Source organism: Colobus angolensis, unplaced genomic scaffold (assembly GCF_000951035.1).
Source record: "Colobus angolensis palliatus isolate OR3802 unplaced genomic scaffold, Cang.pa_1.0 Scaffold2, whole genome shotgun sequence".
Taxonomy (NCBI): Eukaryota; Metazoa; Chordata; class Mammalia; order Primates; family Cercopithecidae; genus Colobus; species Colobus angolensis.
This window is the reverse complement of record NW_012115154.1, coordinates 11,563,374-11,575,123: the sequence shown is the minus strand read 5'-3', so window position 1 is coordinate 11,575,123 and position 11,750 is coordinate 11,563,374. Positions and strand designations below refer to the sequence as shown.

The 11,750-nt window shown below is 43.8% G+C and overlaps 1 protein-coding gene across 1 annotated transcript; it reads right to left on the bottom strand.

Annotated features, from left to right (window-relative positions):
* Positions 1 to 1,788: 1,788 nt before the first annotated feature.
* PIP (prolactin-induced protein) lies at positions 1,789 to 10,103 on the bottom strand. The gene is made up of 4 exons (XM_011941353.1): positions 9,967 to 10,103; positions 6,839 to 6,944; positions 2,347 to 2,461; positions 1,789 to 2,017 (listed from the first exon to the last, which is right to left on the bottom strand). Exons 1-4 carry the CDS (start codon positions 10,059 to 10,061, stop codon positions 1,893 to 1,895), a joined length of 441 nt encoding a protein of 146 aa, XP_011796743.1. The 5' UTR covers positions 10,062 to 10,103; the 3' UTR covers positions 1,789 to 1,892.
* Between the last annotated feature and the right edge of the window lie 1,647 nt (positions 10,104 to 11,750).

The following is an 11,750-nucleotide window of genomic DNA, read 5'->3' as shown; positions in this document are numbered from 1 at the left end:
TGTACATATTTATTTTCTATTTCCCAGGAAGAATATAAGCATTTTAAGAACAGGATAAAAATTCCTGATTTACTTCTATAAAACCAAGTGCTGAAAGCAGGTAATGACACATGTAGGTACTTGATAAATATTTATTGAGTGAATAAATATTTAATGTCTGTTATTGTTTTAAATAGGGCATGTGATAAAGCATGTAAATAAAATTATTCACATTTTTGGTGCGTGTTAAGCATATGATCAATTGATATGGACAGGAGACAGAGAAATACTGGGTAGAAGAGGGGGGTTCCCTGGCAAGGGCCCCACCCTCAAACCTGGAAACCTGCGGCCCTAAATGAGAACACACATTCCTGTTTTTGAGCCCAAAACATTGCCTTTTGGCCCATCATGCCTCTATCCAGTACCCATATAAACCCTGAACCCCAGGATTTCCAGCAGGAGACGAGCAGATGAGCAGATGAATGGCAGAATAGCACAGCAGAGGAGAGAAGGGAAGGAGTGTCTGAACGTAGGGAGGAGTTCGGCTGGGGATGGACGGAGAATCAGCCACTGGACAGCCAACCTCCAGGGGAAGATCATCTTCCCACTCCATCCCCTGGCCGGCTCCCCATCCATCCCATTGAGAGCCACCTCCACTACCCAATAAAACCCCGCATTCGCTATCCTTCAAGTTCATGTGTGACCCGATTCTTCTGCGATGCTAGGCAAGAACTTGGGATACAGAAAGCTGTCACACTAGCCCTCTGCCCTTGCAAAAAGGCAGAGAGAGGATCCACTGAACTGGTTAACACTTAAGCTATCCATAGAGGGCAAGGCTAAAAGAGCGCACTGTAACACACTCCCACTTGTGCTCCTGCGCCTGTTCCTCTGCGTGCTCCTCCTCCTCTAAGAGGTTTGAGCAGCTGAACAGATGAGCCACACCCCTGTTGCATGTCCTGTGAGGGAGGTCAGGTAACTCTCCTGTTTCACAATGTTACAATCCTAATTAATATAAAAATGATCTTTTCCAATGATTACATTTCCCTGCCCTGGATTCTGATTCACATTTAGGATCATTGGCCTAGGGGATATAGTCCCACTTTCTCTCCCAAATTCGCTTGGCCTCTCCTGATTTTGCTCCTGTCCTCTTGCCAGATCTGCTTCTAACCCTTCCACGTATACTTAATCCCGCCCAATATGAAAGTGTTTACTTGCGCTGAACAAGCCACTATTTCATGCTCTGGGCTCTTGGTTCCTGCTGTCCTATCTACCAGAATGCCCTCTGCCCACTTTATGCACCTGATCCTTGCTCATATTCCACGTCTGTGGGCTGGCCTTCTGGGATGAAGCCCCTCAGGGCTCCCTCTGCCCCTTTACTCCTCTATTATGCCTGAGCTCCTCAGGCAGAGCTGATATCTCTGAGTGCCACAGTCCATTGAAAACAAACAACAGAATAGCATAGAATGCTACTGCTCATTTAGGGGGCCACGGACTCCATCCTGACTCTGCTGCATGCAAGAGGACTCCTGTCTTCTGGGATCTGAGCCATTGCTGGAGGGCAGTGGGATGGAGAGAGGCCAAGCAACAGGGAGGCTTAGTGCCGCCCTACTTTGAACTTTAGGACCACTGCCTTTCCTCTCTGTGAGCATAGCTCCTCTTCCCAGTTTCTTCTTCTCTCCGTCTTCATACCAATGGGCAGTGAGAACCTGTACAATCTCTTCAGTAAAGGTTCTTTGAAAGACAAATGTTCTAGAAACTTCAGGTAATCTGGGGTTCTTCAGGGGCAGATTTTGGAGATACAACAGAACATGGAGAAGCATGTTAAGAAGTTTATTTTATAGACCACAACAGAAATTCCAGCCAGGTTTCCTTAGAGGAAATCACCTGGATGTGGCAAACAGACTGGACTTCCATTATGCTACCACTAGGGTTTTAATAGTATAAAACCGGTTTTTACTGATGGGGGTTACAGCAGCATCATTAGGGCAGATGCCTAATTCCCGAATAATATCAACGACGGCTGCAATTCGCACAGTTCCTGAAAAAGACGGGGACAGAGATCATCTCTCAGACACCCCAGCCATGTCCTGTGTTTTCTACTCATATCAGGCATCTGCCTCCTGGGGTTCAGTTTCCCCAAATCCTTTGCAAATTTGTCTCCCGTATCAACTTTTTGCACGCAATGCCTCTGTCTTAGAACCTGGGTGCCTTCCCTATCTGCTGTCCCCATGCTCTTCCCTCCCTCCCCTCTGTCCTTGTGCCCTGAGGTCCTAGTCCTGCTGGGTTTTGCAGTCATCTTTCTGTTTATAGTTTCTCCTCCCTGGTGGCTGGCGGGTAGTTCCTTCCTTGGACAACTTCTGTACTTACTGTTCGTATGAAAGTCCCAGTAGTAGGTATTTGGATAATTGTCACATAGGCAGCGAGTATACTTGTAGTTAAATGCGCCTTCCACAGGGACACCACTAACAAGGTAAGCTTTAGCCTGGTGAGGAGAAGGTGGGAGGGGGAACTCATTGTTATTCTGGGGAATGGGTAAGGGATGGAAAAATAAGAGAGGGAGAAGCTGGAGGAGAAGAGTGGGGGTGGAGGTGGGCCCAGGGCAAGGGGGAGTCTACTGTTGTAGTATCATTTCAGGAGCCAAAGTCTAGGTCAGAAGGTTTTCCCTCCCAACGCCCTCAAACTCCTGCCTTAGCAATGTGGAGAGGCTCAGGAGGAGACAGAGTTGCAAGTGAGTCCACAGGGCAAGGAGAGCTCATCCAGGGCAGCTGTCCAGCTGGGGAGCACACTTGCCTTAGTCACCAGCCAGAGCTTTCAGGAATCGACCTGCAATCACATTTACTCTGAGACCTGGTGAGACAGCAGCCTGGCCACTTGGGTGTAGGAGCCGATGTCAGGCCTTGTTGTCAGAGCTGTGACGAAGCCCCAGCTGTGCTCCTCTCTGACTTGTTGACCTTTGGTGATTAGAGTTAGGCCTCTCACTCTTACTTTCCTCAGTTGTGAGATGGAAACAATTAACTACCAACTTGGCTGTTAGATAAGCAAATAACATCTTGAATGTAAATTTCTTTTTAACTTGAGTGCTTTGCAATTCAAGACCCAGATTATTGTATATATAAATTTCAGTGGAGTCAGAAGATTTTGTCCAGTTAACGTTTAATTCAGCAGTTTTATCCTGGGGTCCATAGAACCAGAGGGATCTGTGGATAGCACCCAGTGAGTCTGTGAACTCAGGCAGGGGAAAAATGCATCTTTATTACTAACCTCTAATTGAAATTCAGCATTCCTTCAGTTACGAATGTCGTCAAGGAACCACAGTGCCATTAGCAGTATGTGCGATTTTATCACAAGCAGAAGCATGGATATGTACATATCATTGTACAGATTCAGAGGTTCGAAATATTGCTTGCATGCACTACCTTGAATGTATGGCAGTTATCAGACTGGCTCATGGTCATGACTGAGGCCCAGTGCCAGTCTGCCCATCTCCTGCAGCTGCTCAGCTACCTGGCAACTCTGCACCAAGTAGCCTTTCAGCCCCAAACAGTAAATTCAAGTGTTCTCATCCTTGGAGTTTCACTCAGAATGCCTTGGAGAATTCTGGTGTTTCTTTAGAGAAGCCTACCTGTGCCTTGTTCATTTTTTTTTTTTTTTTTTTTTAAGAGACAGAGTCTGACTCTGTTGCCCAGGCTGGAGTGCAATGGTGCAAATGCGACTCACTGCAACCTCCGCCTCCCAGGTTCAAGCGATTCTTCTGCCTCAGCCTCCTGAATAGCTGGGATTACAGGCACCTGCCACCATGCCTGGCTAATTTTTGTATTTTTAGTAGAGACAGAGTTTCACCATGTTGACCAAGCTGGTCTCAAACTCCTGACCTCAGGTGATTCGCCAACTTTGGCCTCCTGGAGTGCTGGGATTACAGGCATGAGCCACTGTGCCCGGCTTTGTTTACCTTTCTATTACATTTGCAACAACATATCTTCATGAATCGGAATTTACACCACTTATACAAGAGATCAGAATCCATTGCATGCCCAGCATGGCATGTGGGAAGTGTTGCCAAAGACCAGTGTAATTTAATGTACTTCTTCAAGCTAAGCAACAACATTCATCACATAGATAATGTGTTCATAAAATAAAATTCAACTCCTCTGTATTTTAAGTGTATTGCTTTCCCAGCTAATGTGTGGATAAAGGAACCCATATGTTACTGCATCGCAAGTTTATTTTGTGTAAGTTAGTCACTGTTACTCAATGTGGTAGTTTCTCTCTGTAATCCAACGCACTTCATACATTTAGAAGCAATTTTCTGATAAATGTTTCATAGACTTCATGAAACCAACAAAATGGCCTGTAGCACAAAAATGTTTAAGCAGGCCGGGCGCGGTGGCTCAAGCCTGTAATCCTAGCACTTTGGGAGGCCAAGACGGGCGTATCACAAGGTCAGGAGATCGAGACCATCCTGGCTAACCTGGTGAAACCCCGTCTCTACTAAAAAATACAAAAAACTAGCCGGGCGAGGTGGCGGGCGCCTGTAGTCCCAGCTACCTGGGAGGCTGAGGCAGGAGAATGGCGTAAACCCGGGAGCTTGCAGTGAGCTGAGATCTGGCCACTGCACTCCACTCCAGCTTGGGCGACAGAGCGAGACTCCGTCTCAACAAAAAAAAAAAGTTTAAGCATTGTGTTTTGCCACAAGCTTCCTTCAGCTTTAAAGGATTATACAATCTTTATATTCAAATATACGATTGTAGGTATATTCTATGCTAATTCTAAAATAAATAAATATGAGCCTAAACCTCACTTTTTCAAAAATTCAGTTGCAAAAAACATTATAAATGATAGAAAATGAGGATTAGGTGGTAAGAATTTTATAGTTACATAAATATATTTTAATAAAAATTTAAAAATGTTATACTTTGAAAAATGGAGCCAAAAATAAAAATTTGTTGACTAGAACTAACAAAATTTCCTTTCCCATAAATTATTTCTAGTTTGCAAAGTCAGTCTAAGGATTTCTTACCCTTTTAGTTGTGCTTAGGTGGGTTTTGAAAAGATTGCTTTATTTTAGAGTACTAGCATGGTTCTTAAAAGCATACTTTTATTAATCACAGAAGCACAAAATTATGTCACATGCCATTTTATTGATTCGAACATATCTTATTATACCTACCACTACCATTAAATATTACCACCAGAAACCACCATTTTCACAAAAATTTTATGTACACATTATGTATATGTTCGTATTCTCATTCTCACCTGTGCTTGTGATAAACAAAATACAAAGTTGAAAAATTATGATTCAGCCTCGCTCCTACCCCAAATTAGGGTACATGTTTCAGATTCTTGGACTGAAAATAGAAAAATTTGACAAAGCAGCTGTGATATTCTTTGCTCATTGACCAGGACTTTTTCTTTACAGGTGTGGGGATATTTCTAGAATGCAGTTGACTGAATAGCAATCTTCATGCTCTCAATGTTATTTCGCATGTAATCATTGTCCTTAAGTCTCATTTGAATTAGGAAACTTATGTGATAAGGAAATACTTGTGCTGTCTGATAGAGGGTGTCCTTCACGAAGGGTCTGGGGAGGGAGTAGGGGAGATGGTGGATGCATGGGTTTGGCCCTAGAACAAAGGTAGTGGGGGCAGTTTGCATGCTTGTGACACCTGAGATCAATGACTAGGAAAAGGACACACAACCAGTGTCCCAGGGAAGATTCACTGTGGATTAATAACTGCATAAGTTTCTTTTACTTCTGGTCCTTGGCAGCTAGACAGGAGGGATAATGCTCTAATCCCAAGCTGCTCAAAATGTGGTCTTTTGGGCATAGCCTTGGTGTGCCTTGGGCATCTGTTAAAACCCAGAAGCCAAGCGCGGTGGCTCATGCCTGTAATCCCAGCACTTTGGGAGGCTGAGGCGGGTGGATCACGAGATCAGGAGTTCGAGATCACCCTGGCCAATATGGTGAAACCCTGTCTCTACTAAAATTACAAAAATTAGCCGGGCGTGGTAGCGTGTGCCTATAGTCCCAGCTACTTGGGAGGCTGAGGCAGAAGAATTGCTTGACCCTGGGAAGTGGAGGTTGCAGTGAGCCAAGATTGTGCCACTGCACTCCAGCCTGGGCATCAGAGTGAGACTCTGTCTCAAAAAAAAAAAAAAAAAAAAAAAGCCCAGAAGCTCTAATCTCTCCCCAGACTTGCTGAATGAAACTGCATTTTAACAAGATCCCTGAGTGAGTTTTAGGCACATTACCATTTGAAAACCTCTGACCTTGTTCAGGGACTGGACTTCTGAACTTGGGGAAAAGGAGGAGATGAGTATGAGCTCCTTGTCAGGATGGGGAGGCTGGAACAAGAGTCAACTTCTGGCGACCCAGAGCAAAGGAGCAGAAGAAGTCAAGAGGACAGTAGAGTTGCTCAGTGCTTATTGGAGAGGAAGAGTCATATCCTGCATGTTCTCTTCTGTCCACCCGCCTCAACCTATGGTATGGAGTTGCCACTTTCTCTTCTCCTCTCCCTCCATCCTAAACTAAACATGCTCAGGACCTTGGAAGGACTCTAACTGATTCCCCACTAGCTCTTACACTTTTTTCTTTTTCCCTCTTTCTCCCTTCCTATTCCTTCTTCCTTTCTTTCTTATTTATCCTAGACTTCTCTGGATTCGGATTTCTTCATCTGGAAAATGAGAAGTCATCTGTCCCAAGCTCCCACAGTTGTTCTGAGTCTCAGGTAGCATAACATATATGAGAATGTTTTCTTAAGTACACTGTACATTATTAAAGTGAGAGATTAATTAAATTATATTTATAATCAAGGAATTGAATTATTTTTTGAAGTCACACCCCCAGTCCTCTACTTACCACCATGCATTCTTTCAATTCTGTTCGAACTTGAAGCGTTGCAGTGACTTCCTGATCTCGATTTACTGTCGTGGGGATCTCAAAATTCTGTATTATGATCCTCCGACTGATTGTGGGAAGAGAGAATCAGAACATCAAGATCAGAGACCAATCTTTGAGTGAGAGGGGGAGCCATGAACAGGGGAAGGGGCACCGGGTGGGCAAGGGAGGGAAATTACAGGGCTTGGATCAATTGTTCAGCATCAGAATCCCCTGGAATTTTCGTGTGTTGATTGGATTGGTTACTTTGCACAGATTTAGTTTTGTTTAATAAAACAACTAGGACACCTTACTTTAAGATTCCTTAAAGAACTAAAAGTAGAACTACTATTTGATCCAGCAATCCCACTACTGGATATCTACCAGAGGAAAAGAAGTCATTATTCAGAAAAGATATTTGCGCATGCATGTTTATGACAGCATAATTCACAATTGCAAAATCATGGAACCAGCCCAAAATCATGGGAACCTGCCCATCAATCAACGAGCATCTTCTTCCCTTCCATTGACCAAAAACAAGTTTTTAAAAAGAAAAAATGTACAATACCACATGCCATTTCCTGATAACATCCTATAGGCTCTGGTGGTTGTCTACTGAGTGGGAGAGCTCAAGTCATTATTAGGAGAAAATTTTCTAGGAACAGAATCACATTAAACCAGCAAACCTCTTGATCAGGGAAATGCAAATCAAAACCACAATGTGATGCCACCTTACTCCTGCAAGAATGGCCATAATCAAAAAATCAAAAAACACTAGATGTTGGCGTGGATGCAGTGATCAGGGAACACTTCTACACTGCTGGTGGGGATGTAAACTACTACAACCACCATGGAAAACAGTGTGAACATTCCTCAAAGAACTAAAAATAGAACCACCATTTGATCCAGCAATCCCACTGCTGGGTATCTACCCAGAGGAAAAGAAGTCATTATTCAAAAAAGATACTTGCATATACATGTTTATAGCAGCACAATTCATGGTTATAAAATCACAGAACCAACCCAAATGCCCATCAATCAACGAGTGGATAAAGAAACTGTGTATATATATATACACACACGCACACACACAAACACACATATATATACATTCCATCCTCTCGCTATATATATAGAGGATGGAATACTACTCAGCTGTAATAAGGAATGAATTAACAGCATTTGCAGTGGCCTGTATGAGATTGGAGGCTATTATTCTAAGTGAACTGACTCAGTAATGGAAAACCAAACATCATGTGTTTTCACTGATATGTGGGAACCAAGCTATGAGGATGCAAAGGCGTAAGAATGATACAATGGACTTTGGGGACTTGGAAGGAAGAGTGGGAGAGGGGTGGTGAGGGATAAAAGACTACAAATATGGTGCAGTGTATACTGCTCAGGTGATGGGTGCACCAAAATCTCACACATCACCACTAAAGAACTTACGTAACCAAATACCACTTGTATCCCAGTAACTTATGGAAAAATAAAATAAAATAACATTTTAAAAAACCCAGTAAACATCTCAGTGCACTGGAGGTATTTGTAAGAGCATCTTTGAAGATCCTCCTTCTTTGGTCCCTAGGTAGGGTTTAGGAATTTGTATTTATTTAGCTCGTTAGGAAATCTGGACATATGGCCATGTTTGGGAACTTTAGATACTTCTCTACATTTAGATCATACACCGCAAACTGAAAGGGAAAGGAAATGGAGACAAATAAAATAGTCAGATATTCTTCTTCAGTTAATGAGGACTGGGTTCAGGGCCAGGAGAATTACTTTCTCTTTCCTAGAAACTCCTGGCTACGGACCTTTGTTATTGTGTGGGATAGAAGGGAATTGAGTTTCTTAGCCCACAGTGTCTCACAGCCCCATTTTCTTGGGGCAAAGCATCTTAGATTTCAGAGAGATTCTATTTTTGGGTGCCAACTGCTGTAGTGCCCAGTGCACAGGAAAGGGGTATAAATACCTAAATAACTTCAAAATCTCTCTCATTTGTATATGAGTTTCAGATTGATAGGATGACCAGCTTAGCTCGAGTGACTAACCATCTCAGTTTACCCAGGACTGAAGTCTTTTCTAGAATGGGCTGTGGAGGTGGCAGGGGAGGGCAGAGTTTCAATGCTACAACCAGGAAAGTCCTGGGCAAATCAGGATGGTTGATAACCCTAATTAGCATAGCTTATTTGAATACCTTGCTGCCCTTCAGGGCTAAGTTGACTGTCGTCTGGTGGGGAGGGGGTGGGATCTGAACCTGTCCAACGCAGGGTTTCTTGGGACACTTGCCTCCATTACATCAGCTTGTCAAAACCCTGAACAGTTTCCTCCAGGACAGGATATCTGGCCATGCCACAGAGAGTACCTCCAAGATCACAACTCAGAAACCCAGCATTATAAACCCTACTGCTGTAGAGAAAACTCCCTAGAATGGGTATTGCTGCTTTTTCCCAGACCCCTGGCTCCATTTTCTACTTTATTTTACTTGCTCCAATTTTTCTGCTTCCTTCACACATGTGTTCTCAATAAGGTGACTTCCGAACCTGTGCTCTCAGGTCCCAGTACACATGAGAGCAAGAGGTGCTCATATTCATCTTCAGACTTCAGGTTAGGAAGAATGTCTAAGCTGCCAGTCTAGCTCAATCTTAGACCACAGGGCAGTGGCCAGGACCTCTCGTCCTTTAGCCAGTCCTGCCAAAGCTGCCCTAAGCTGCTGTTGGAACTCAGATCTGTTATGCTTCTCTTCTAGGAGGCAAGGTGTGAGAAGGTTAAGTTTACTGAGCAGAAATCTGAACAAAGGTATAAATTATGAACAGGATATGGATCAACATGTTAGATGAAGACTAACTACTAATTATAGCCTGTAGGTACATTTGGAGCTTTATCTCCACTGGCAATGCAGAAACACCCAGAAAAAATGTGAGAGGAGTTGTTGGGGCTTCCTAAGAGGACAGAAGTGGAACCTGGCAGGAGGTCCATGGGAGCTCCTGGGACTAGAGTTCTGGGAAGTTGAAAGAAATTCTCAGAAAGAGATATATAGATTTCCAGATTGGGAGAGAAGCCCTCCCTTCAAGGTTTTTTTTTGTGGGGAAGAGAAGGGCATGGCTCACGTGTTTTCCTGAGCTTTGTTGGCCCCCAAATGCAGGCAGAGAACCAGGAGCAGGGTGGCAGGGCTGGCCCTGAACAGGAGCTGGAGCGAGCGCATGCTGGAGAAAACAGAAGGCAATGTGTCCCCGAGAAGTGGTGTCCCAGGTGCCTAGCACATTTCTTATATACAGATTGATCAAGGAAGTGCAAGAGCTGCCAGGGAGATCCATGAGGTGAATCACCCACTCACCCTCCCATCTCGTGATCTTTCCTTATTGACCCAAAGTTTGTTTTTCTAAGGAAAAATCAACACTCAGCTAGAATGGCAGCGTTTGAGAGAGGAGTTAGATTGTTCTTCCTTATTTTTTCAGGTCAGAGTTTCTCAAAATGTCTGGGACTTCAAAAGATTCACCAGTTTTTCCCGAGTTTACAGATTCAGTTTTCTTTTCCCTCCTAATTTGCCTGTCTGAACTGCTGTGTGTAGTCTGAGCTTCAGTCACTGCTCTCCTGGTCTCTGAAAGCAGAGAACCCAGCTGTAGTGGCAGGTTTCAGACCACAGGCATAGAATATCTTTGCTTGATCAAATTATAGTGAGCTCAAGATGCAATGCTATTCAGAACGTTTCTTAGAGGGCTAGGATGATCAAGACTTCCCTGGCAGTCACTACCCATCACGAGGTGGAAGAGCAAGACCTGAGCTGCTCTGTGTGATGGGGAAGTAAGTTCAAGACACTGGGTGATGTAAAGATGTTTATTATCATTGAGTTCTTCTTAATTTCAGGTGTGGTTGCAATATACCGCAGATGCCCGAGATCCCCAGCTGCCCCACAACCCCCAAGGCAGGGTGATATTTTAATTCAAATAGCTGGCACCCCCAAATCAGACTTCTTGGCACCAAAGAGCTGGCTCATTTTCTTATTGACATGGCCATTTTCTTACACTTGTCTCATGCGTAAGCCACATAGGAAGACCCAAAATGGAAAGGACTCCTTCTGTGAGAATGGAGCCCATATTATGTCCAGTAGATACCCAGGTTGTAGAATTCCTCTCCTTGGGATGATGGGGAGACTTGCTCTTGCTGACACTGGCATTGTGCTATTTCTCCTTATGAAATTAAATCTGTTCCTTAACCTATAACTTGCAACACTATAGGATTTCATGGCAGACAGCTGCCCAGGAAGAGCCTCTCTGGTAAGAGAGTGAAAATCAAAGTTCTAGGAGTTACCACCTTTGTATGTTGCTTTAGCCAGGATTCAGAGCTAAAGTGTAAGTGTGCGCTTCTGCTTTCTGGATGTATCTCTCCTGCATCTACTTTCTCTTTCCTTTGAATTGGACACCATTCATGTCATTGCTCACTTAAAACTTCAGCTGTTCTCATGATCACAGGCTTTCTTCCCTGTTTAAGCCCTATCCACTCAAGAACAGTGCTCGCAAGGGTCACAGTGACCTTCCTTTTTAAGCCTTTTCCCACATTTAAATTGTCTTTACACCTGGTCCTTCTCACTTGAATAATTTCCATTTGAAGCACACACTAGCTAGACTGACCAAGGCAGGCATAAGGCAGAAGAATCTAGGAAGTATCTGTGTGGGAAAATGCAGGAAAAGTTCTTTGCTGGCCTCTTTGAAGGCATAGCCCTGTCCTTGAGGATGTAACTCCAGCACTCCCAAAAGGCAGTGTCCAGAGGAAGGCAGATGACAATGGGTTAGGAGCATCTATTGAAGGTAATGAGGCTGTTCTTCTGTGAGCCAGCAGGAAACTGCAATACCTACAATCTTTCAATGTACAGAACAATTTTTTTTTTTTTTTT

Coding starts and splice junctions, on each gene's coding strand:
- PIP (XM_011941353.1), bottom strand. CDS start 10,061: ATGCGCTCGCTCCAGCTCCTGTTCAGGGCCAGCCCTGCCACCCTGCTC. Junction 6,945..9,966: donor AACAAAGCTCAGGAAAACAC/GTGAGCCATGCC, acceptor TCCCACAATCAG/TCGGAGGATCATAATACAGA. Junction 2,018..2,346: donor CTGGGACTTTCATACGAACA/GTAAGTACAGAA, acceptor CGTCTTTTTCAG/GAACTGTGCGAATTGCAGCC.